At 46.3% G+C, this 25,758-nt stretch overlaps 1 protein-coding gene across 1 annotated transcript in view; it reads right to left on the bottom strand.

Moving 5' to 3' along the window:
- Window positions 1-2,864: 2,864 nt before the first annotated feature.
- TRAF3IP1 (TRAF3 interacting protein 1) overlaps window positions 2,865-25,758 on the bottom strand; it is a 31,844-nt gene continuing 8,950 nt past the window's right edge. Inside the window, exons 2-11 of the mRNA XM_029964421.1 lie at window positions 25,390-25,467; window positions 20,055-20,130; window positions 17,221-17,310; window positions 14,567-14,648; window positions 14,272-14,355; window positions 13,892-14,006; window positions 13,355-13,391; window positions 12,933-13,009; window positions 4,847-5,070; window positions 2,865-3,274 (exon numbers count right to left, since the gene is read on the bottom strand). Coding sequence (XP_029820281.1) covers window positions 3,109-3,274; window positions 4,847-5,070; window positions 12,933-13,009; window positions 13,355-13,391; window positions 13,892-14,006; window positions 14,272-14,355; window positions 14,567-14,648; window positions 17,221-17,310; window positions 20,055-20,130; window positions 25,390-25,467 — 1,029 coding nt within the window. The 3' untranslated portion in view covers window positions 2,865-3,108. The remainder of the gene's footprint in view (window positions 3,275-4,846; window positions 5,071-12,932; window positions 13,010-13,354; window positions 13,392-13,891; window positions 14,007-14,271; window positions 14,356-14,566; window positions 14,649-17,220; window positions 17,311-20,054; window positions 20,131-25,389; window positions 25,468-25,758) is intronic.

Genomic DNA, 25,758 nt, shown 5'->3' with positions numbered 1-25,758 from the left:
TCCCTGGAAAAGGGAAATGTTGTTTCTCTGTGTTTTTTCAGGGAACAGGGCAGGAAGCACTTTGGGGGAGATGTGCCTTGGTGTTGCAGGGAGTTATCCAGCACATTGTGGAGTTCTCCAAGAGCTGGAGGTCCTTCCATGGCTGGCAGATCCCGATCCATCCCTTGGACTAGACTGACTCACCTCCACACGTGCATTTGGAATTTGGGAAGAGGGAAGAGCACAAATTGATCTGAGATGGTCCAGCCATGTAAGACGTGTAAGGTCCCAGTGCCAACCCCTCCCCTTGGACTCTCCACATTCCCAAAAGCTCTTGGAACACCCTTTCCACAGCCCTCCTCTTCTGCAACATCAGGCTGTGCTGGTTCCTTCCTCAGTGGGTGGATCCAAGGTGCTTTGGGGGGAAAAAATAAAACAAAAATCCCTGGAATATTTAATACTTAAAGCAAAACAGGTGGAGTGACCCAGGGTAGCTGAGCCAGAGCAGAGGGAGCTCCAGCAGGAGCAGGTACCAGCTCAAGGGAGCAGAGAAATCCAGATGGGATTTCATCATGGCTGGGTTGGAAGTGGGATGTCCCGGGATGCAAACACCTGACGGGAAATCCCTGATTCCAAGGCAAAAACAGTGGTGCTGGTGAGGATAATGAGAGTGGAGAGTGCTGGAACCCCCTTCCCAGGTCAGCAGCCACAGTCTGGGAAGTGGTTTTTTTAGGAATAAAATGGGGTTTTTTGGGGGGGAAAAAAATGGGCTTTTAGTGGGAAGGAAATGGAGATTTCTGTGGAGAGGGGAGGGGTTTTTTTGGGAGGAATATGGGGACTTTTTGGGGGGAAATGGGTATTTTTGAGAGGGAAATGGTGGATTCCCAGAGCATTCCCAGATATCTGAGTCCTCCAGACATGGGGAGGTCCTGTCATGGCCCAGCCACTGTGTTTTGGGGATCCTGCCACCAGCTGGGAAATACTCCCCACCTCCCACCCTGCAGGGAGAGGAATGTCAGGCCCATGGGGAAACACAAACCCTGCTCCCCCACAGCTGCCAGGCCCCCTCAGCACCGGGGGGGCCTGACAACGTGAAGGGGTTTCAATCCCAAACCACCACTCCAGAGGATTTTCCTCGGCTAAGGAACCACCCCCACGCTGGAACACAACCCAAGGCAGGAGCGTGCCCAGCTATTCCCAATCCCTGTTCCCTGAGGCTCCTTTCCCCTTCCCGAGGCTGTTGTTGGCTGTTTCAGTGCTGCATCCTCAACCTGCCTTTAAAATGAACCCACTCCTCAGCTCCAAGGCTTTGATCCAGGTCTGGAAAACAAAAGCAACCCCAAGAGCTGAGGCTGGGGGATGTTAAATAAGTTATTAAGCCTCAGTACTGAACGATTCTTGTTTCAAGTGGCATTTGGTCCAGAAAGCAGGAGCAAATGGGTGGATAAAGATGCAGGAAGTCATTCCTAAGGTCTCCCAGGAGCCAAATCAGTGCCTGCAATCCCAAGCTTTCCACCCTGAGAAGGGCCAGGTGGACACGTGGCTCATGTCACCAGGCCAAGAACCCCCAGGGACACGAGCAGAGACAGGAGGAGGAGGAGGGGCTGGGGAGGTGAACTTATGGAATAGCTGAGGGAAAGGAAAAGTCAGGATTTCAATCCTGTTATCCCAGGGCAGAGCTGAGATCTCTGGAGAACACCCAGAACACCCTGCTGCTGCTCCAGCTGGATTCTGTGGATGCAGAAGGGCTGTGGGAGGGGAGCCAAGGGGTGACAAAGGGGGACAAAACCAAAGGGGGACGGGACAAATCTCTCTGTGCCCCTAAAGGGTGGCTTTTTAGCACTGGGAAGCTCTAAGGGGCTCGTGGGGACAAACACCACCTAAGCAGGAGTCTGAGCAATCCAGGATTTTTTGGTCCAGGTATTTAAAGGGAAAAGGGACCCCAAAAGTTTCCACCATCAGTTCTGGGGGACATCCTGCCCCCCTTTTCCTTTCGGGATGCAGTTCCAGAAATCAGAAAACTGGAGTGGCAAACACAAAGTGTTCTGCAAACACCCCCAAGTGTCACGGGCTGGTAAGAAGAGAACAGACCATTTCTCCTCTTCCTCCCCAGCTCCTCTAATTCCTGTCCCAAAGCCCCCAGGGCAAAGCCTCCCACCCTTCCAAATGTCTGCATCTGACCTGTGAAATACTCCCATGGTGGGGATGATCCACTGGGTGGGTCTGCAGGTCCAGACAGCAGGAAAAAAACCAAGAAGCAAAAAAAACCAAACCAACCAAAAACTCCTATAGAAACATCAATCACTAAAGAAAAATAAGGTCACTGGCACTTCATCCATGATCCAAGCAACTAAAAACCTTGGGAACACCCTTGCAGGGGACTAAAGCTCTGCACCCAGTTGTGTCCACACTAATACTCTTTGCAGGTTTAGGAGTGCCTAAAGCTGGACTCTCCTGGGCAGAACACCCAGAGGTCAGGAGGAAAACAGTTCTGACACCTGCAGCTCGCTCAGAAAGAAATCCCTGGAGTTATTCCCGCAGAAAAAGTCACCAGGACACACACTGGGGAGGAAACAGGCACTTAAATTAATCCTTTCTAAATGAACATATGCAATAAAAATGGAATTAACACCTGTGCAGATAAAACACTTCAGCTCCCTCACATGGGGATGCTCCAACTGCATTTTCACTTGGTCCTAATCAGATTCCTGATAGCTCTGAGCAGGATTCAGGAACCTTCTGACTGGCAGGAGGGGGGAAAAGAATCATTTAATCCCCATTTATCCTGTACCTCGTGTTGATGAGGAGAAGGAGATGTGGGGAGAAGTGGCCACAGAGGAGAAAAGGGCTCTGAAAACCTGGGAATGAGAAACAGCAGCTCCCACTTAAACAAACAAGTTATTTTAATAACTGCAACTTGAACATTCAAGTGAATATCATTTTAACCTGCAGAATAACATCTAAAAATCAATGTAATAACATTTTTAACACAATTTTAGGGTTCCAGTCCCTAAACATTTTAAATCTGAACAAGGCATATCTGCTAATTGGGATTTGGTGGGTTTTTTTGGTAGGAATGTCAGTGAGTCCCAAGGCTTTTTTTTTTTAGTCTTCTCTTTTCCCTCTTCTTCACTTCCTTGAAGCCTGGTTTATGCTGAGAACCATCCTCTGGATTTTTTCATCATTCCTTAAAATATTGGCTTTGACAGCACGAATCTTGTCCTGCTGGTCTTTAATCAACTGGTCCAGCTCAGCCAGCTCAGCTTTTAATGGTTCCAGAGCACTGTCTGTGACGCTGAAAGACAACAGCAGGATGTTGGTGGGAGCTCTGAGCTGCCTCAGCTTATTTAATCCTCAGAAAAAGGACACTGCAATACCTGAAAGGCTGCAAAGTATTTCATGGAATCATCAAATCCCAGAATGGTTTGGGTTGGGAGAGACCTTAATCATCTTGTCCCACCCCTGCCACGGGCAGGGACGCCTCTCCCTAGAGCTCCAAGCCTTGTCCAGCCTGGCCTTTAAGTTGTTCCCAACTTTCCTGAGAGACAGTTTGGAAGAAGCAGCACAACGACAGGGATAGGGGAGAATATTGTACAGGAGAGACCCCCATGAGGCAACAGCAAAACTCACTTCTTGGCTCATCTGGTTTAGCTGCTAAAACTCCAAAAGAAGGACCAGAGAAGCTGTGGCTGCCCCATCCCTAGAAGTGTCCAAGGCCAGGATGGGGCCTGGAGCAACCCGGGATGGTGGAAGGTGTCCCTGCCCATGGCAGGGGTGGAATGGGATGATTAAGGTCCCTTCCAACCCAAACCATCCAGGGATTCCATGATATAGAAACTGAGCCTCACCAGGGACAGACAATCCTACCCCAAGAGGAAATTTAATAAATTTAATGAATCCTACCCCAATAAACCACAACTTGCATCTGAAGTCCATGAGGCCCCCTTCCATAATTCTGCCAATCCTCAGGAATGCTGGCCAGCCAGGGAATGGCAGCCTGGAGGAGCCTGCTGTCACCCTGAATTCCCCAGGCACCCCAGGGCTCATCAGCTGAGATCCACAGCAACAACCCATTCCCCTTTCCCCTCCTTCCCACCACGGGAACCACCAAAAGCACCCCTACAACTTCCATGGAAGTTTCCCCACTGCAGCAGAAACAGAGCAAACAATGATGTGCATCCAAATCCCAGGACATTTGGGATTTGGGATTGTCTGATACTCTGGAATTCTTTCCTGTGCTGAGCTGATCAGGGTCTCACAGGAAACCTCGTTGTGTTCTAACCTACCAGGAGAGGAGCCAGCTGAGAATCCACCCATCTTGCTTCCACATGGATGAAGCACATGGATTCAGGGAGCAGCAAATCTCCCTGGGCAAGGCCAAGGAATCTGTTCTAACGTCACTCAGACCATGGAAGGACATGAGAATCCATGGCTGAACATGGGAATTCATGGAAGAACATGTGAATCCATGGCTGAACATATGAATCCATGGGAGAATATGGGAATTCATGGCTGAACATGTGAATCCATGGCAGAACATGTGAATCCATGGCGAAGAGTAGGCTGGGATTTAGGAATGCTCTCCCAGTCCTGACCCCAAAGCTCCTTTTTTTATCAGCTCTCCTCCCACTGCCCTTCCCACCTTTGGGAGAAGGAAGCCAAGGCCTGAGATGCCACCCCCATGTCCCTCTGCTCTCTGCACACCCCCTCAGACTGGGCTGGAGGCACTTCCCCTCTCCAAAGCCCACTCCAGAGCCCCAACCCACGGCAGGGACTGGGGACAAGCTGGCTTTGAGAAATGAGTCCGGCTCTCCCAGAGGCAGGAATGTCTCCTGAGCCAAGCCCAGCCCTCCCTGAGCACACTGACCTCTGCTCTCTCCTCAGGGCTTCCTCGTGCTGCCTGTTCTCCTGCTTCCACATCTCCAGCTCGTTCTTCATGGCATCCATGTCCTCCTGGATGTAATCCACGATCCTGCCAAGGGCTAAGGCGTTCTGGCACAGAGTCTGGATGGAGGCCTGAGACTTCCCGATTTCTTTGGCTACCAAGTCCCTCTCTCTCTTCCTGGATCCTTCCGAAACAATTGGCTTCTCCTAAGGGAAAGGATCAATAAGGAAAGCATCAAAATTAGGGAAAAGAATGCTTTGGAGACTGGGAAGGAGCTGGAGAAGTGTTTCTGACAGGATGAAATGGAAGAGAAAAACCATGGAATCACAGAGTGGTTTCAGTTGGGAGGGACCTTAAAGCTCATCCCATGGGCAGGGACACCTTCCACTGTCCCAGGTTGCTCCAAGCCCTGTCCAACCTGGCCTTGAACACTCCCAGGGATGGGGCAGCCACAACTTTCTGGGTAAGCTTTGAAAGCAGCAGCAAGTTTTGGGAGCTCCAGCACCTGCTGAAGGGCAAAGCTTCCTCCTGGTTCTCTAAACCCCTTCTCTCCCTCCACTGTCCATACCTGGATTTCCAGCTAATTCTGGTCCCAGTAACAGCCCTTCCCAGCTCCAATACATGGTGGTGTTTCCCTGCCTTGTCCTCCTGTTAATGGCTGGAAAACCGTGCAGGCTGCAGGTGTGGCCTCAACACACTCCCAAAGAATTCCTACTGCTTCCCTCCTGTGCAGCCAGCAGAGTCTCTGTGGGGCAGCTCCTAAAGCCTCAGGTTACTGCAAGTTAAATAGGAGTTTCCTACAGTGGGAAAGCCAGGAAGAGCAAAGGGATGCCATAAAAAGAGCAAAGTGATGCCACGTTGTTAATTCACTGCAATAAGATTATTTCAGGAAAACCATCACCGTGAAGGAAAAGCCCACTGGTTTTTTTCGTCCCCACCAAGAAAAAACAACCTGGTTTTTCTTTCTTTCCAACACTCCCACAGGTCAAATTCCCAAACCCAGCCCCACAGAGCTGGAAGTGCAGCTATTTAAAGTCATTGAAGATGTGCCAGAAAACTAGAGAGGCCTTTTTCTCCCCCCACAACCGCAGGGTGAACCCATTCCTGGGCACAACTCCTGGCTGCTGTGGAAGCAGGGAGGTGGCAGAGGGCTCCTCCCTGGTGCTGGGACACAGGATCCATCCTCTTCCCAACCTGGCCTGGTTTCCTGTGTGAGCCAGGGGCTGTTTGCTCAGCTGGGTTTTGGAGGCAGCAGCAGCTCCTGCCAAACCTTGGTGAACTCAGAGGCTTTGGGGGAGAGAGAGATGGAGTTAGAAAAGCACTTTGGGCAAGATTCAAAGGCTGAGCTTGCCTTAGGTTGGGCTCGTGCTTTGCCACACACGTGGTGCAGGAAAACAGTGGGATTTGGGAGTTTAGTGGGAGTTTATGTTCCAGTTGTTTCATTAGGAACGGGGCTGGAGTGACAAACGTGCTGAACTCGTGACCTTCGCTTCCGAAGGGGCTCCATGAGCTGCTAAAAACAACACTCCCTGAATTCCCTCCCTCACAGCAGCAGGTGTTTCATTACATACAGCACATAAACCACGGCATTCCGTGTTTTCTGGAGCCATCCATGTGTTCGTTATCCCGTAGGACGCAGGGATGAAAGCGCTGCGCTCTCACTGGGTTTCAAAGCCCTTCTCTGTCCTAACTCTGGTTTCCTACTCCTTGTGCTCCTTTCACAGGGAAGCTTAATCCATGGCACTGGACTTTCCACATGGAACTGGGAAGTTTAAAGACAACCAGCTTCAACTCAGCAGCAGAGCTGGATCAGATCCAGCAGCTTCCCAGGATAAAGTCCCGTTGCCTTGTTTTTCCCAAGTGCTCCAAACGCTCCCCACTTTCCTCCCCACCATCCATTATCCAAAGCTTCAGCCAAGAAATAAGGAATTCATTCCAAGTCCAACCATGTCAGAAGGGAGAAGACTCAGCCAGTCCATTATCTGAGGGTTGGGCTGTGAAAACCCGGGGAATGCTTCCTTTTTATTTTCCAAATGCCAAGTTTGGGAACATTTCCTACGGCATTCTCCTGGAAAAGCTGGCAGCCCATGGCTTGGACAGGTGGATCTTTGCTGGGTTAAGCCCTGGATTGGCTGGGGCCAGGGAACAAGGGACAAGAGGAGAGGGAACAGCCTCCTGCTGTGCCAGGGGAGGGTCAGGTTGGACATGGGGAGGAATTTCTCCATGGAAAGGGTGGTCAGGTACTGGAAGGGGCTGCCCAGGGAGATTTGGAGTCCCCACCCCTGGAGGTGTCCAAGGATGTGGCACACAGTGCTCTGGGCTGGGGGACAAGGTGGGCATTGGGCACAGGGGGGACTCCATGGGCTGGGAGGGCTTTTCCAAGTAAAAATCCCCCAGCTCAGTAAAGAAGCAAACCAGAATTGTGCACTTCAGGTACAGAATATATCTCGATATAGATCTATAAAAGCACAGATCTCTAACACACAGAGCCAGCCAACAATCTGAAATATTCTCCGCCAAAATACAGAGCTGCCTGAAAAGCTCAAGTGGCAATAAAACAGCATGGAATGTTTGGGATCAATCAGGAAAACACCCTTAAAGTACAGCAGCAAATATTCCAAACTAATTCTAGCATCCCAGGAATTTCAGCATGTTCTTTGTGTAGTCGAATTCCTCAAAACTGACATGAAAAGGGCAACATATTGTCCCATCCAAAGTCAGCCACAGAATCCCAGGATCATTAAGGTTGGAAAAGACTTTTAGGGCCACCAGCCACTCTTTCTTCATTTAATTAACACTGCCAAGATCACAGAGTGGTTTGGGTTGGAAGGGACCTCAAAGACCATCCAGTTCCACTCAGGGACACCTTCCACTAGCCCAGGTTGCTCCAAGCTGTCCTTGAACACTTCCAGGGCTGGAGCAGCCACGATGGCACACGTCCTGCAGCTCGGGAACGCTCAGCACGAACCCCTCAGGCTTTGCCAACTCTCACTAATTATAAAGAATTAAGAGGGAGACAAACCCATTACTGTGTGTCCCCAGCTCTGCAGTTACAGTTACAGGTTAAAATCCAGGTGGGACACCCTTGGAAACGCCCAGGAATTCTGGCAGGGGGTTTATTACAGACAAGGTGGGTGGCACAAGGCCCGAGCACAACCTCTGCACAACCATGGAACTGGATATCTCCTGGAGCTGGATTAGCCCAGGCTGTTTCATTAGGCCCTACACCTCACCCAACCCTCCTTTCCCAACACAATCCATAAATCATCCCCACAGAAAAGGCTGGATCACTTCTGGAGGCCCAACACGCCCCCTTTCCTCCGTGTTTGTCACGAGGCACCAAGACCAATGTTTAGTTTGGATTCCCAGGAAAAGGCCTGCCTTTCCCATCCCCTCCGTGCCAGCAGAACACGGGCACCTGAGCAACTGAAGAGCAGGAATTTTCTTTTTTAATCTTTTTTCATCAGTGGGGGGGAAATTACCAACAAGGCTCCAGAAACCACCAGAATTTTTAGAAACAGCCTTTCCTTACTTCTACAGCCACTCCTTTGTTCCCCTTTTTTTATTTAATTAACATCTTTTTAAATATGCATCAAATTAGCCCAAACATCCATCAAGCATTTAATAGTTTCTACAGCCCCTTTTAACTCTACTGTTGTGCCCCACTATGAAAACAGGCCCAAGTAATCAGAGTTTTATTGAGCTCCCCCATCTCCCCCCACCTCTTTCTACGGGACAGGGCAGAAACTTCATTTTGGACAAGTAATTTTGATCCATTCCATGCAAAACCAACAAGGTGGGAGCTTTTTTTTCCTGTATAAAATATGGTTTTGGATCATAAAGGCTGTTTTCTTTTCCTGCTTTTTACAGAGGCTGCATTTTCAGTAGATTGTAACTATCCACGAGGGAGCCCTGTAAGAAACTCTTTCACAGGAACAGGGGGAAACCAGTGACTGTGAAATCATTTGAAATGAGCAGGATGCTTTTCCTGCTGGTGCCAGGTATGGAGTTCAGTCCCAGGCCAAGGAGTTGGAGACACAATGTTCTTCACCACTGGATTTACCAGACTCAGTCTGAGCTGGAAGGCACCTCAGGGGAATAAAAGAATGGATCTTTCAAAGGGGATTTTTAATTCTTCTTTCTTTTTTTTTTTTTCTGGAAAGAAACATTCATATTTGATCCCTCTAAAAAGAGCTGGACTTTGCACTGGACATGGACACCCAGCTCAGCCCCCAGAGCTGCTCTGCTTTCCCTCACACTCAGTCTGTGCTGGGGAGAAAAATCTTCCCCAAATCTCCTCTATTTGGGGCAGAATTCAACACAGTAAGTGGAATCATGGAATTCCAGGCTGGTTTGGATTGGAAGGGACCTTAAAGCTCATCCCATTCCATCCCCTGCCATGGGCAGGGACACCTTCCACTAGCCCAGGGTGCTCCAACCTGGCCTTGGACACTTCCAGGGATGGGGCAGCCACAGTTTCCCTGGGAATTGCATCCCTCACCACCCTCCCAGCCAAGAATTCCTTCCTAATATCCCATCTAACCTGCTGGCAGTGGGAAGCCATTCCTCCTTGTCCCCCTTGTCCTGTCCCTCCATCCCTTGTCCCCAGTCCCTCTCCAGCTCTCCTGGAGCCCCTTTAGGCCCTGGAAGAGGCACTAAGGTCTCCCTGGAGGCTTCTCCTCTCCAGGCCGCACATTCCCAGCTCTCCCAGCCTGGCTCCATCCCTGTGAATCCAGTGAATCCAGTCTGACCACACACACAGCCCAGGAGACAATTCCAGCTGGAATTAATGCCATTAATTGATGGCACATTGGGTGCCAGTCCTGCCCAGCCTTCCTTCCCTGCTCACCCCACTGGAACTCTGCATCCACCAGCTCCTCCTCTGGGAAAAAACCACCTTTTTCCCATTGAAAAAGAACTTGGAATAAACCTGGTCCCTGTGGTAACCAAGCTGTGAGCCCTGTGCTGTGTCCTGGGACACACTCCCCTTCTCCCAGGGATGGAACCACTGCATTCCCACTTCTATCCCTCCCTTCTGGGAACACTTCCATCTGCTGCCTCATTTGGATTTATACTGGACCTACAGGAGAGAAATTCCATGTTTTTGTGTGCAAAGGAGCCAGGACTCCAGGATTATCCCAAATCCTGCCCCTGTGTTGTAACACCACTGCTTGGGGACCACATTATTTACCCTGGGACACCCCAGGATGGTGTGGTTTGTCTGGAAAACCTCTCCCAAATTCTGGGATATCTGAATCCCAATTAACAGCATTGGTTGGAGGGGACACCCCTGTGCTGCAGTTGAGGGATTAATTTAAAAATCACTGGCCTGCAGAGCTTTAAACAACCAGAATCAGCAATAATTATATTTCTTCTAAGCCTCAAAGTGCCCAAGGTACTTTTAATTAAATTAATACATTTTATTATATATTATCTAATACTTACTAATAAGAATTATTAAAATATTTGCTAAAATACTTTAATATTTGTTATTCTTTAATAAAGTATTACCCAAAGTTCCAGCCCTCACAGTCCTATTTTTTATTCCCTTTATTTTCCCAGTTGGCAGAAGGACAAAGCTTTAATGAATATAAGTGGGAAAATACTCCATTTATGTTATATATATTAATAAAATGAGGGAAGATGAACATCCTATTGACAGACACACTTCTCTGTGGATTATGACTCCAAGAAAACTATATTTTTCCCGGAATCATCTTTTCAGGAAAACTACACTTCTCCCCAGATCATGACTCCAGCAAAACTTCTCATCTCCCTGGATCAGGACTCCAGGAAAACTAAACTTCTCCCTGGATCAGGACTACAGGAAAACTACACTTCTCTCAGGACAAGGATTTCAAGAAAATTATACTTTTCCCTGGATCACCTTTCCAGGAAAACTACACTTCTCCTTAGATCATCTTTTCAGGAAATCTACATTTCTCTCTCTCTGGATCAGGATTTCAGGAAAAAAACACTTCTCCCTGGATTATGACTCCAGGAAAACTACACTTTTCCCTGGATCAGGACTCCAGGAAAACTGCACTTCTCCCTGGACCACCTTTTCAGGAAAACTCCTGATCTGTCTGGATCGTGACTTGAGGAAAACTACACTTCTCTCTGGATCAGGACTCCAGGAAAACGAAACTTTTCCCTGGATCAAGATTTCAGGCAAACTACACCTTTCTGTGGATCATCATTTCAGGCAAACGACCCCTCTCCCTGGATCCCAAAGCCCTCAACAGCATCACTGGAAAAGCAGGAGCAGCTCAGCCCCCTCCTGCAGAAAGGCCAGCCCATGATATTCCAGGGGCTCGGGCAGGTTGTCAGTGCTGCAGTGGGAAGTCAGCAGGATTTTTCCAGCCCGAGCTGACACAGCTCAGGGCTCAAAAGGTGCCCCAAACCCCAAGCAGGGACTGAATGGATGTTGGAACGCCCTGGATATCAGAGAAAGGACAATTGGCCTTTGCAAACATTTGGAGGGGTTCAAAGGGCTTTTGTCTTTAGGGTGTTCTCTCCGTCTGAGAGAAAAACCATCCAGAAAATGGAGCACAAACAGCAGGGGAAGCTTCCCGAGCTGGAAATCCATGGGATTGTGTCAATCCTGCCCTGTTATCCCGTTCTGTGCCCTGACAGGACACAGCAACCAGCACAGAGGGACAGTGTGACCTGAGCTGCTAATGCTGCTCCCAAATTTAGGCTGGAGTGATGATCCAACAGCACCATCTAGTCAGAAATCCAGGAACAGAACAGCTTGGCTTGTTCTCCAGGGCTCAGGAATGAGCTGAAGCATCAACACAGCACAATCCACTTTGACCCCTGTTTTGTTTCCAGGGAAATTTCCCCCTCAAGCTCCTGCCAAACAGCCATCAGTGATCCCAGAGCTGCACATTTCTAAGGAATAGGGTGTGATACAGCAAGGTGGATAAAGATGGGTAATTCTTAATGGATTTATGAGCAGGAATCTAAAAGTGTTTTCCTGGTTTTAGAAGGATTTGGTTTCTTCATTCACAGAATCATCACAGACGGGTTGGGGTTGGAAGGACCTTAAAGTTCATCCCATCCCACCCCCTGCCATGGGCAGGGACACCTTCCACTAGCCCAGGTTGCTCCAACCTGGCCTTGGACACTTCCAGGGATGGGGCAGCCACAGCTTCCCTGGGAATTCCATCCCAGCCCCTCTCCACCCTCACAGGGAAGGATTTCTTCCCAATATCCCACCCAAAGCTCCCTGGGTTCATAAACCATGGCCCTTGCAACACATGAAGGGAATTTCCTTCCAGGCAAGCAGGCCTGGGGCTGCCCAGCCAATCCCAAACTTTAGGGAGGAAAATACACCCCCCAAGAGCTGGATCTGCCATCCCAACTTTTTCTTTTGGGAAAGCTGAAAGAGGTAGAGAAGTGGTCAAGGCTCCAAGAGCCACCATGGATTTCAGGGAGCTCTGGGAAAAGCTGGACTCGGGGTCTGAGTTGCAGCATTTCAAACACTCCAGATCATTCCTGACAGAGAACATTGAGAGTAAAAACCTCCAAGGCTGAATGAAGATTAAAAGAAATGAGGAGATGGGGAAGGGAAGATCGAGGAGTTCAGGAAATGCACTCGTTTTCCCAAAAAAGCTGTCTAATTTTGTAAGAGATTTCTGGAACTCACTGTATCCCCTCAGTGCCTCCTCACCAGCACATCCAACCGCAGTTGGAGACTTCCCACAGGGCCAAGGGATCATAAAAGTCAACCTAAAAACTTTGTAAGGTTGAAAAAGCAAAAGCTCTCCAGTTGTAACAGGAAGACACTTAAATTAGGGGGGGTTCAACCTTTTGTGAGCACTCACAGGTCCTTTTTAGACCCTTTATAAAGGAGCAAAACAACAAAAAAACCCCCAACAAAACCCCAGCAAACCCAAAAACTAATTTCCCTTTCCCAACCACTGACTGGGTAAAAAAAAATCACAGCAGCAGACAGAGGAAAAGCTTGGTCAGAAATGGGAAAAAAAACATATTTAAGGTAAAGAAAAAAGTCATGATTACAATCTTTAGTTTCAGATTTCCTTGCAGGCCGTTCCCATCTTACCCTCTCTGTTGTCTGGGATGATTTCTGTGATGCCTCATAATCCTTCTTGGTTTCCAGGATTCTTTTTACCAGCCCACCTGTTGAACAGTCCAGATATTCCTCAGCATTGCTTGGCACTAAACTTGTTTCAAACATTAAAATCAAACCCAACTGCTTCCATTTTTTATAATGCAAACAGTTTTTAGGGCCAGAGGAAGAGCATTTTATTGTGTATTTTAAATCCTGAGATCCAATGTATTTGTTAGTTCCATTTTTTTCTCTGAAGCTTCTCTAGAAGTGGCCCTGAGGGCCAATCCCATCTCAGAGCTGACAAGCTGGACCTGACACTGCAAATGTGGGGAGAGCCCTTCCCAAACTTCATTTGCAAAGCCTGGCCATGATGATGATGATAGATATAAAAATATATATAAAAGCAAACATACCATGCTTCTGATCCTCAACCAGCTCAACTTCAGGCTCCTGAACAGGCAGGAAGAGAGATTTAGTTGGAAAAAGTCGGTGTTGCTGTACAATTATTACAGTTATTCAAAAATACTCAGCTGGAAGCTGCTTAAGTCCATTCCAGAATCCCAGACTGGTTTGGGTTGGAAAGACCTTAAAGTTCATCTCATTCCACCCCTGCCATGGGCAGGGACACCTTTCCCTATCCCAGGCTGCTCCAACCTGGCCTTGGACACTTCCAGGGATGGGGCAGCCACAGCTCCTCTGGGAATTCCATCCCAGCCCCTCCCCACCCTCACAGTCAAGAATTCCTTCCCAATATCCCATCTGGCAGTGGGAAGCCATTCCCCCTTGTCCTGTCCCTCCATCCCTTGTCCCCAGTCCCTCTCCAGCTCTCCTGGAGCCCCTTTAGGCCCTGGAAGGGGCTTCTCAGCTCTCCCTGGAGCCTCCTCTCCACCAAGCTGAACATTCCAAACAGAACACAGAAAAATGTTCTGTAATGTGCACCATGCCCAAACCTTTCTCATGTGTGGCAGAGGCCCTGCTGCCTCCACCACAAACTGCTCGTCCTCCTCCTCCTCAGGACCCTGTTGGTCCAGGATCACGGTCGGGGCAGTTTTGGCGCTGCCGCTCCTGCAGGAGACACGAGGAAAGTGGGAATCTTTGGGAGGTCTGCCCAGACCAAAACTAAATAAGCAACTATAAATAAGCAACTGAAAACCAACTACAATCCCAGAATCTCTGAGGTTGGAAAAGCCCCTCAAGGTCACAGAGTCCAACCTGTGGGCGACCCCCCTTCACCCCGAGTAGAGTCCCCACGAGCAGTGGGGTGACCCCCCGGAGCTGGGGAGGCACAGCAGAGCTGAGGAACAGCTGCTTCCAGAGCCCACATTCCCACCTTTCTGGGAGCAGGGGCTCTGCACTCTCCTGCCGTCTCACTCGGGGAGGGGCCGGCCTGGCACTGCCGGGGCGCGGGATCCGCCTGGAACGACAGCGGGAACAGGGTTCGCACGGGACACACCAACGCTGGGACACAAAGGAATCAGCTGGGGATCCACATCCCAGCTCCTCTCACCCACACATCCCCCCTCCTGATGGAGGCCACGGAACGTTCTTCTCCAACATCCCTCGTGTTAATGGAATCACCTCCCAAACTCCCCCGACCAGGAACAGGACAAGGATAAAAGCCACACCTTTGGCTGGGCTGAGGGGGCACATCGGGAGGCACTTCCCCACCCTCGGGCTTTTCGGGAGCCACGTTCTCCACTTCTCTCCCTGTCAGATAAAATAACAGAACACGGTGGCTTGGCTGGCAAGGAAAAGCTGATTTTCCCCCAACAGTATTCTGAGTTGTACCAGCGCTCATGGAACACAGCAGTGCCGAGCTGCTTCAGTTAGAAATAAAGTCCTACATAAAGCTAAAGATCTTGGGGCCTTGCCAGTTTGTAACCAAGCACAATTCAAAAGGGACAGTGGAAAATTAAAATTTAAAAAAAAAAAAATTTAAAATTTTTTCAAAATTTTAAGACTTCTTAACTGAAAAGTTAAATTTCTTCGGTTTTATATGTTTCTTAATATTGGCAGTTTCCCTCAGCTGTGAAAATACAATGACCTCATTCGATTTTTGCAGAGGATTCTAGGATTTGAGGATTTCTTCTGCAATCCCCCCCTAGTCCAGATATTTAATACTCATAAGGAGAAGGAAGAAGGAAAAAATCACATACTGGCATTCCCAAAATGGAAAACTGACCTTGTATTAACATGGCTGCTCAAGAACTCCCTGGAACAGATTTCAAAAAATTCCCAACAGGTTTTTATTTTCAAGTGAGAACCCACAAAGTGTTTATAAACTCTTTACTTCTGTTTTTTTTTTTTTAACACAAAGCACTTTCATAGATGGCTTTTGGTGTTAAATAGAAACTACTTGGATAAAGTTACTTGAAGCACTTAAACACAACTCACTCGTGTTTTGGTACAGTTTAAAAACTCTTAAATCCATCAAATAAAGGGGGTTAAAAGCATCAGAGAAGTGCTTTATTTATTAAAAAGCCCTTTTTAATAGTAGAAGTTTTTAACTATGTTTGATGCTGGTCTTTTGTCCCTGGGATGTCACAGGGAAAATCATCTGGAAATTACCAATACAGTGATTTTTTTAGATAAATTCAGAAATTCTTTAATCATAATCTGACAAAAGAACTCCATCCAGGACTTGGCAACTACTAACAGGGCCAGGAGAAGAGGGGAAAACACTTCAGCTCGTCCCAAAGTATGCCCTAAATCCCTGAAAACCTTGTGGAAGGACTACCTTCAGCTCTCCTCTGATGAACCTGCTCCAAAGGCAGTTGTGGAAGAGCAATAACTGGGATTTTCCAGCGGTTTCAACTCCCAGTTCCCATTTAATTCCACTGGAATTACCTGGAGCATAAACCTGATGCCCAATGAACCAAGCAAAGGATAAACCTGAGTCATTGCAGGGGTGACTGAGCAAATATGGGAGAGGCCAAAGCACCAGAACACCCTTTTCCAGAGGGCTTTACACACCCATTCCTGATTAGGGGGCTCCCAGAAACCATGCAGGGAGCATTCCTACTGCAGGACACCACAGGAGATCATTCCTATGCTGACAAATTCCTCATTTATAAAGGAAAATAAAAGCACAATGGAAAGGTTCAGAGCCTTGATGCTCCACAATAAAATGTGAAGCAAAATACAGAAATAATACTCTAAAAGAGGCAGGAAAAGAAGTTTATTTCAGCTAAAGAAGTTTCTTTCAGCTAATAAACCATGTTTTTATATCACAGAATCACAGGATTGTTTGGGGTGGAAGGGACCTTAAAGGTCCTGAACCTAAAAAATTAAGGTTCACTAATGCATTGCTGTTCCACTGCCTCATGGAATAAAGCTGAAAATAAAGAATAGTCAACACAATAAAGGTTGGACTTGGAAGTGCTCTTGGAGGTGTTTTCCAACCTTATTTATTCTATGATCCTGAATATTTGGTTCTTCTACCACCTGAGGATCCAATGCAGATCAATAATGGACCTCCAGGTACTCCTCTTACATCCATCCAAAATATAAATAGAGGGACATAAATCATAAATAAATCAAATATACATAAATATTCCAGCACAGACACATTCCAGTGGACAGGGCAGCTCCAACTGATGCCAAGGAATCCATGTGGAAGTTCTTCCAGTTGTGGAAGGTCCCACAAATGTCTTGGCTATCCTTCTCTCCTTCCTCAGACTGACACACGAGGGCTGGGAAACACCCTTTGCTCTCCCACATCCCACATCCCTGGGATCACCTTTCCCAACTAAGCCAAGCATTTGGATCTGGAGAAAATAAAAACGTAGCTTTTTCCTTCAACCTCAGCTCTCCCTCCTACATTTTGCTTTTCCAGGGCTCTGAGGAGCTGGATACAAATATCATCCACAATCCACATCTTTGGGAGCTATGAACAGCTCGGGGAAAAAAGAGGGAGAAATCAGAATGCAGAGGTGGAATTTTCCCCTGGAATCCCGTAAAATGCAAACACTGAGGCTCCCAAACCTGTCCAAAAAGGCCATGTGCACTGACTGAGTTCCTACAGAGGGAATCCCAAGGGATTGAGGTGCAGCATTTTCCTTGAGATGTGGCCTCTTGGAAAACTTCCCAAAGAACAGGAGAAAGAAAATAAAAGTAATTGTTTTATCAAGGAATGTACTTTTTTCAAACCAGCTGTGATTAAAACACAAGGCAGAGGTTGGATGAAGTGTAAATCCCCCTCCTCTAATCTTCTACCTGCATGGATTTGATCCCAAAGCCCCCAGGCTTCCCACGGCACTGGAATTTTACCCTGCCCTACCTTTGTGTTTTCCTGCAGCTGCTGGGTCAGTTCTCTCCTGCAGTTCAGCTCCACCATCCTGGGCAATCCCACTCCTCGTGTCCACAGCTCCTGGAACAAACCAGTTGATGGCCAAATGAAACCACAGAGCCAGGAAAAAAGGGCTTAAGGGCTATCCCAGTGTGACAAACCCCCCTCAGTGGCAATAAATCACAGCCCAAGTGCACAAAGGCTCTTCCAGGGGAGCACTGGGGGAACTCCTGATGTTCCTGCAAATTCGTGGCAACTCCTTCCATTCAAAACAATTTACAGATATTATTTATTAGCCTGGTCAAACAATACAATAATAAGAGCATTTGATTACTACTAATTATTCTTAATTAATTCCCCAAGTTACAGGGGGATGCTGGTGACAAAAGTAAAGTAAGACACAGTGGGAAAAGGCTGAAATATTCAGTATAAATCTGATTTTTAACTGGAGAAGAGACATTCCCTCCTTGATTTCCAGTGAATATTAGATAATATAGAAAGTGCTGATCATCACTACCACTGTGCAAGAAGCATCAGCCTCCAGGATGTTTTCCTACCCTCTGGATTCCTCCCTGGAATATCCTGAGCTCTGTTTACCTATTGCAGCTCCCCCCCAAAAAGGGTAATTCCCCAAAATATTTATGGCTCTGGTAAACTCCAATTTTGAGTGTCCTGCCCCAGGAAAAGAGGAGGATTTTCAATTATCTACCTCAAAGCCTGGATTTCATCATTCAGGAAAAGTGGATTCTGATTTTAAGGGACAATCCTATAAATGGGGAGTGTGTGTGTCTGGTCACTGCAGTTTTTGTGCCAGATCAGGTTCTAAAACAAAGATTCCAGTCTTGGGAAATAAAAGAAGTTATAGGATCACCCAAGGATCACTAAGGAATAAAATAAGACTCTATTTCATGGAATCCAGATGGTAATTTTTTAGCTGCAAAACTATTAAAACCTCCCAGCACTTGAGATGTGATGTCATAATTTCAATTTCCCGGCACCGACTTGGATTAAGCTCCTAAATTAACACAGATCCAAAGTGCCAGGGCTTTTCCAAGGTATTTGAGGTGCATTGTCCTGAAATCAGGACTGAGAGACCTTCAGTATTTTGGACATGGAAACCTAAAACAAAACCCCAAAGAAAATGTGGGGTCTGGGGAAGATTCAGCAACACTCAGCTCTTTGTACTAATTAATAACAGTGACATGGGTAGATGAAGGGGATGAAGACCTTCCTGAGTCTAAAAAGCACCAATTTTTAACCAGAACTGGCTATTTTTCAACAGGGATCAATAACAGGGGGCATTTTATCTCCTGAACAGAGACATTAAAGTGATTTCTGGACTTCTGGGGTAAAACTAAAACATCATCAACCACCAAAGGAAAATTAGAATCCACCAGGTCACCGAAATAAAAGTGGGGGGAGAGGGAAGGCATTTATTTAAAATGTATTTCTTTCTTCATTTTATTCGGTAGAAACGAGGTCTGGGGACCAGTCAGTTTTATTCCTTATCCTTGTGTTTCTCCAGGCATTTCCTCTTGGTTTCCCATACAAAGCTTGGATTCCTTTCTTCCTGATGTGTAACTATTAAGCACTTGGAATATTCGGAAGACAATCTAGTTCCATATATTAAATATTTAATATATTCCTATACAAAAGCTGGCGAAATAACCAGTGGAAACGAAGGACCTCGACAGATAAACAACTGGATTATTTGGAAAGCCTGGCTTAATGTCCATTAAACTCAGTCCAAACCACTTGAAGATTAAAAACTTCACTGAAAGCTTGTCTGGAGAGACAAAACTGCAGGTGTGAGATGGTTCCTGCTGGTTGTCCCAGCTGTTAAACAGCTCCAGGGAACAAAGCCAGAGGTTTCCACCCGAAGGCACTACAATCCATACCCGGCTCATCTTCCCTGCTCCAACTCCCACCACAACGTTCCACCTGGAATATTTGAAGTGTCCCAAGCTATGGAAATCACTCACAAAAAGCTTTGGCTTGGCTTGAATTCCTCCAACTGGCTTTTCAACTCAAGGAAACCCAGGAAGTGGAACACGAATACGGAACAAACATCCCGGGAAATTCCTTTTTGCACCAGCAAAAAGTTCATCTCTGGGAATCCCAGAAGCACTGAGGCTGGAAAAGCCCTCCAAGATCATCAAGTCCAACCTCTGGCCTTGCCTATTTGGTTGGTTGTTTGAAAAGATAATATTTGTTAACAAAAACCCACCATTTTTAACCCCAAGAATTCCTAAAGAGCAAAGAGCAAGATTTCAGATCCTTGACAAATGACTGAATGATTCAGAAAAGAAGTGAAGTTTGGATTCCCTGTGTATATTTTGGAAGAGCACTCTCCTCAAATACCAGTGAGTGATAAAGTTACAAATTTAGAGTTCATAGCTGTAGGATTCTTATACAGAAAAGCACATTTTGCCTCACAAACCCCTTTCATCTTCTAAAACAACCTTAAATGACATATCCTAAGCCTTAGTAAAGCACTGTGCTTTTACAAATTTTAAATTTACAAATGTTAAATAAGCCAGGAACAGTTGCAGACAAGTCAAAAAGTCCATTTAGAGAGAACACAATAATTACCAAGAGAAGAGAATTCATCCCTGCACGAGAAATGTGAGCAAACTGAACCCAATTTCACTTTTTCTGGACCAAATCCAGGCAGGAAAATTGCCTCTTGGATTCATAAATGCAGGCTGGGAGTATAAACCGAGGCCTAACAATAATAAACAAGGATATTTCAGTATTTCTGCTGTTTCTATTCACTAACCCTCCAGCACATTGAATAGAAATAATAATATCCTCCCTCTGGTTACCTTCTCCTCCGGGTTTGGAGCGATGCCTCGATCCTTTACTTGAAGGCTGCCTTGATATCCCTGCAGGACTTTCACTCTGGAAAACAAATTCCAGAAATTTATACAACTGTAGATCTAAAAATCCTATAATTATATCTAAAATTGACTTACACGTGTTGCTTTTTCACCTGTATTTCTTCTGCATCGAAAATATTCTCTTCAGAACTGACCCACACATTTTGGGTGTGTTTCCCTCAAAGTTTGCAGGTTTTTTTCCTGGGTATATCCCAGGTCAGACTTCCTTAGTGTAAAACCAACTTCCAAATGTGAATGAGGAGTACCCAACCCTGTGGAAGTTGTGGAGTGCCCATGATGCCACTGCTGGTCTTGGAATCTGATGTTTGGCCCCTAAAAGGAGTAAAATGCTTCCAATCCCCTCCTAACCTGCCGGGAAGCCTTTTAAATTTCATTCCAAAACAGAAGCAAGGATTAAACAATTGTCCTACTGGGCTTCCATAGTCTATCACTCAAATGGCAACTTCCTTGGATAAAGATCCTGGACAAACTAAGGGGGTGCTGCCAGAAAGTCCAGCAGACAATGGATGATCCGAAGGTGCAGCTGGTCCAGGAGGGAGGGGGAGAGTTCCCAAGGGGAAAAGATGAAACTGGAGGAAACTTCAGGATGTTTCTGAGGACCCTGACCTTGGTGTGGAGGCAGAGAGGCCAGGAAATGAAGGCAGGGAAGCACACACTGGAATGATCCTGATCTCCCTGGATGCAGCTGGCCCTGCCTCAATCCAGGAACACCTGACTGACAATTCCTTCTGCACCTGGCAAGGCTCCTTGGAAAGGAGCAAGGCTGCAAGTTGGGAAAAAGACGTGCAAAAGCAGCAATTCCTTTGGGATGAGATGCCAGCATTCCCAGGGGATTTGCCACTCGCTGTGCCTGGAGCACAGCAGGGGCCAAAGGAATCCAGAGAAGGTGGAAAGGAGGTTCCTGCCAGCCCAAGGAAACTCCTGGGAATGGGAGCAGGGGGGGAAGGAGACAGCCCATCCCCTTACACCCATCCTGGCTCCCACAAGGGGATCCTGCTTCCATGTGGACCAGAGCATGGAGCCAGTGGTGGGATCTGGCCCTCACTGCATGCAATAAACCAGTTTCCAGCTTCCAACAAGTTTCCAGCACGGATGGGGCTTGGAGCAACCTGGGCTAGTGGAAGGTGTCCCTGTCCATGGCAGGGGGTGGAACCAGGTGGAACCTGGGATTCTATGATTCCACGATTCATGCTTCCAACAACTTCCCTGCCCTTATCCCTAAGTCCCTGATTTCCTTAGCAAAGGAAGTAACAATCTCTGAACACACCAAGGTGAAGTTCCAGGTGATTTGTAGAATTCCACTTTATGTTTCCAGGCTTTCTATCCCAATAATCTCTGCCCCCTATCCAAAATCCTGAAATATGTGTAGCACCTCACAGGATTTCCTTCCTCATGTGCTTTTTCTGGGGAGTTTGTGACTAATAGTCCCTGAAGTTTGCATCCAAGATTTATTCCAGCCCTGCTGATAATCACAACCCTTAAGGTTGGAAAAGACCTCCAAGTTCATCCTGCCCAACCTTCAATGTCCATGTGTTTGACCTAAAAATGAGGGTTACAAATTCTTCCAGTTATGCCAACGTTAACCCTGGATGTTCCACCGACCTGCAGGAGAAAACTGTCAAATCCCACCATTAATTTTCCAGAATATCTTGCACACAGGACAATGGCCCATTCATGGCATAATGGATAAGGACACAACAAGATGCTCTGGGTTGGAAAGGACCTTCAAGCTCATCTCATTCCACCCCCTGCCACCTTCCACAAGAAGGTTCCTCCTCTTGAGGAAATACAAGGAAAACCAGACAGAATTCCCTCAGCTAACACTGAAGTGGTTCATCTTCATCATCTTTAATTACTTTCCCAACCCCAAGTCTTTGCAAGGAGGAAAAGTGAAGCCCATCTGGCACATTCCAGCTCCAGCAGCTCCTGGGTGATGTCATTAATTAGCACAGGGAGCTGGGAAGAGGTGCTGAGGCTTCTGGAAAAGTGGATTTAGTTTATTGATGTCAGGCAGGGGCTACAAATACTGGTTTTGCAGAGCCACTGGCAGCAGGTGCAGGGTAAAAGCTGACATTTCCTCAAAAAAAACCTCCAAAATCCCACAATATTTATGATTTGGGGCTTTCAAAAGGGAGAGAAAAGAGGTCATTCCCCTTCTTAGGGATTCACAGGCTTTGAAAAGCAGCCACTGGAGCCATTAAAGGGAAATCTTACACTCCATCCTGGAAAAAACACATTCTATGGAATTCTTGATGGATGGATGCTTCCCATTTTTGAGTGATTATGGAGAGGATCCAGCAAACCATCCATTCTGCTGCTCTGGCCTCATTATTAACCTTTAAATAGGTTGAATTTCACTTTAAAATGTAAGAAAACAAGTTTTTCTGATGTCTCAGAAATCATTAGATAGTTTCCCCCTCCAATTCATCAGCTCCACTGATAGGTAGATAATAATAATTAAGAATAAACAAATAATAAAAAATAAGAATTAAGTGTGTGAACCGAAATTTAATTCAACCAGCCCTCAGAAATACTTTTTTTTCCTACTTAGATCCACAGGGCCAGGAGGTGTATTTGCATTTCTACCAAAAATAACGTGTGCAAGGATAATTTTATATAAATTAAACATACATAAAGGGAGATCTTGACTTGCTAAGGCCAACTGAAGTGCTGTGGGGAGGAGACTTAGCAGGAGAACATCAATCAATTATCACTTGTGAAGCCTCACAAGATGATGTTCATCTGCACACAGAAAGATTAGGAAAATCCCTCTTTTTGAAGTCTAAGTTGAAATGATGGCTTTCTAACACACTGACACCAAAAAGAGGGGGTCATTCCCAGCAGATTTCCATGGAATGATTCTCTCTGCTGGCTTTTTTTGGTTCCATAGTTTGCTATAACATCCAATTAAGCTCTGACAGAAAGAGAAGTTGGTCAGGTCTGATTCAAGGGACCATTTCCAGAGCACTGTGCTTTGCAGGGCATCAATAAAACTCATTTTCCAAGTGGCCAAAAGTGACAGGATATTACACAAAGCTTTAGCCAAGAGCTTCAGCAGCCACAGGAAACATGGAGGAGCCTTTTCCAAGGTGTTTGGCCCCAGGGACAAATGACAAACCTGTTCTGTTCCACTTCCAGCCCAACAGCACCATGTGCTCCATGACCTCCAGCACCTTCTGTGCAAAGATAAAGTGATCCTGATTATTTAGAAGGTCAAACAAAAGCCATTTTAAATATGATTCTTTTTTTTACCTGAGGTGGACTGAGAGAGAACAGAACAACCCAACCCTGATCCCAAACTGTGGAATGCAAGAGCCAGCCTTGAGGCAACTTCTGATTGCCATGTGTTGCCCAAATGTCTCTTAATTCCTACTTATCCTTGCTTTCTTCTAGCTCCAGAAAATTAGAGATACCCATGGGATGACTATTGCACAACACACAGAGTTGCTTTAGTGACAGAAAAATACACTGAAATTAAAAAAAATAATAAAGTCAACCTGTCAAAATTTACGTAGATTTTAAAGCTTGGATAATTAGCAACAAGAGGAATTAAGACTTGCACGAATACACATTAAGATCCTTAATTTTATAGGAGCAAAGCCAGGAGCTAAACTTTGAAGGCTTTGCTGTACATGTAGAATATGAATTATAAAAAGCTGAACTGATTTGTTTTCTAAAGGAAATGCAGAGAAAAGGTAAAAAGGTTCGTCCTCAGGGCAAAAAAGAGGGGTTGCCTCCAATTGTTTCACTTCTCTTATAGTGAATACATATATTGTATAACCATATATATAAAACATAGTTGATGATTGATGCTGAGGATTTATTAATTCTGCAGCAGACACTGCAAAATCCGAGTCAATATTTGCCACGTGCACAGGGGGAACTTGTTTGCCTTCCTTTGAATCCATTTGTTTCACTGCCACGTGAGTTCAATGGAGCTACAGTGGTGAAAAGAGGGCAAATCCCTGGAAATAAAGGCATTACCTTGCTGTGGATTCTAATTATTTCATGCTGGAATTTCCTCTGTTTCACTCTGTGCAACTATCACAGCTCGAAAAATTCACTGGGCACATTTTAATCTCTTTTTCCTCTTCCACAACCTTAAAGATGAGGAACCTTTTGCCCTGCACTGCTTTAAAGGGTGTGTTTTCATCACCTAAATAACAATAAATCAGCAGCCTCTGCTCTTACACAAGCAAACAGGGGCAAGAATGTCCTCTAGATCTCAGGGAATAAAATCCACTTCCAAGCCTTGGAATCCCTCCCAAAAGCACTTAAGAAGGGAAATGAAACTTGCCTGCCCCCGTGTAGGATTGTGGTGCCCAAGAGCACAACGAGAGCTTGGGACGAGGCTCAGAATTTCCATTAGAGCCCCAATTTGCAGGAAGTTTAACTTGGCCAGGAATATTTGCTTGGGGCTAAAAAAAACCCTTCTTTTATAATCTCTGCCTCCAAGTGCCAGCAACTTAAGAAGTTTGCTTGGATTTCAGTCCAGGAAGAGCTCTAAATTCGTCACCCCGTGTGGAAGACACGGTGATGTCAGCGGGTCGAGACTCCTGTGAGACTGGGGCTCCTGCCTCTCTTTTTCCTTAGGCTGAGCTGCTTCAGCTTAATTCCCTGAAGTCTCACTGTCTAAATATGAAGCCATCTGTCTCCCTAACTCCCCACATGGCCTCATGTCCCCGGGAAGCAGCAGCTGGAGACACAGAGGTATCCCAAAGAACAGCTCCTGTTCCGAGGCGCTCCCCGAGCTGCTCCCATCATCCAGCTACACAACAGGGGCCCTGAAACAACAGGGGGTTTCTTTTCTTTCCAAAACAGTAGCTCCTGTTAAAGCATAACAATAAATGAAAAAACCCAACAGCTTTCCAGGGAAGGTCCTGAGGAACAAGGAGAAACCCCAGGGCAGGGGGTTGGAAGGAGATGAGCTTTAAGGTCCCTCCCAACCCAAGCCATTCTGGGATTCTGTGAGCTTGGAACAAACCAGTATTTTTCCTGGAGTACCCAACATATCAACACCCAGGAATAAAATCTGAAAAATGAAATAAATTGAGTGGATTTTTTTTTTTTTTATCCAAGCTCAGAGAAATTCTTAATAAATAAATAACCAACCAACCAACCAGACAAGCATCTGTTCTGTGTAGTTTACAGCCCTAAAACTTGTTATCTACCTACTTTTCAATCAAAATATTTCCAAGGAGACTCCCAAATCATTCTAAAGTGCAACACTTTCAACATTCCTGTATTTCCCACTACTAACCTCATTATCTGGCTGGCACTGGCTGTCTTTAGTTGGCCTCTGTGTTTTCCTAAGTGTGGATTCCTCAGGATCTGTGGGCTGTAAAAGGAATGAGCTGGTTTAGATTCAATGGGTTGAGATTCACCCAAATTAAGCTCCCTCTGAACAGAAGCATCTTTGATGTCCATCAATCCCAAATTTCTGCCATGAAGAGGGGAACAGGAATTATTTAGAGGAGAAAGGGAAGATAAGAAGAACAACGAAACAAAAGGCAAGGAAGAGATGGTTCTTAAGGCAGTTTAGGATTTAGAATCAGGGAATCCCAGGATGGTCTGGGTTGGAAGGGACCTGAAAGCTCATCTTGTTCCAACTGACTCCACAATGAGGCCT

This window comes from Manacus vitellinus, unplaced genomic scaffold, assembly GCF_001715985.3.
Source record: "Manacus vitellinus isolate BGI_N305 unplaced genomic scaffold, ASM171598v3 scaffold_71_pilon, whole genome shotgun sequence".
NCBI lineage: Eukaryota > Metazoa > Chordata > Aves > Passeriformes > Pipridae > Manacus > Manacus vitellinus.
The sequence above is the reverse complement of the archived record's forward strand: the minus strand, read 5'-3'. Positions and strand labels throughout refer to the sequence as shown.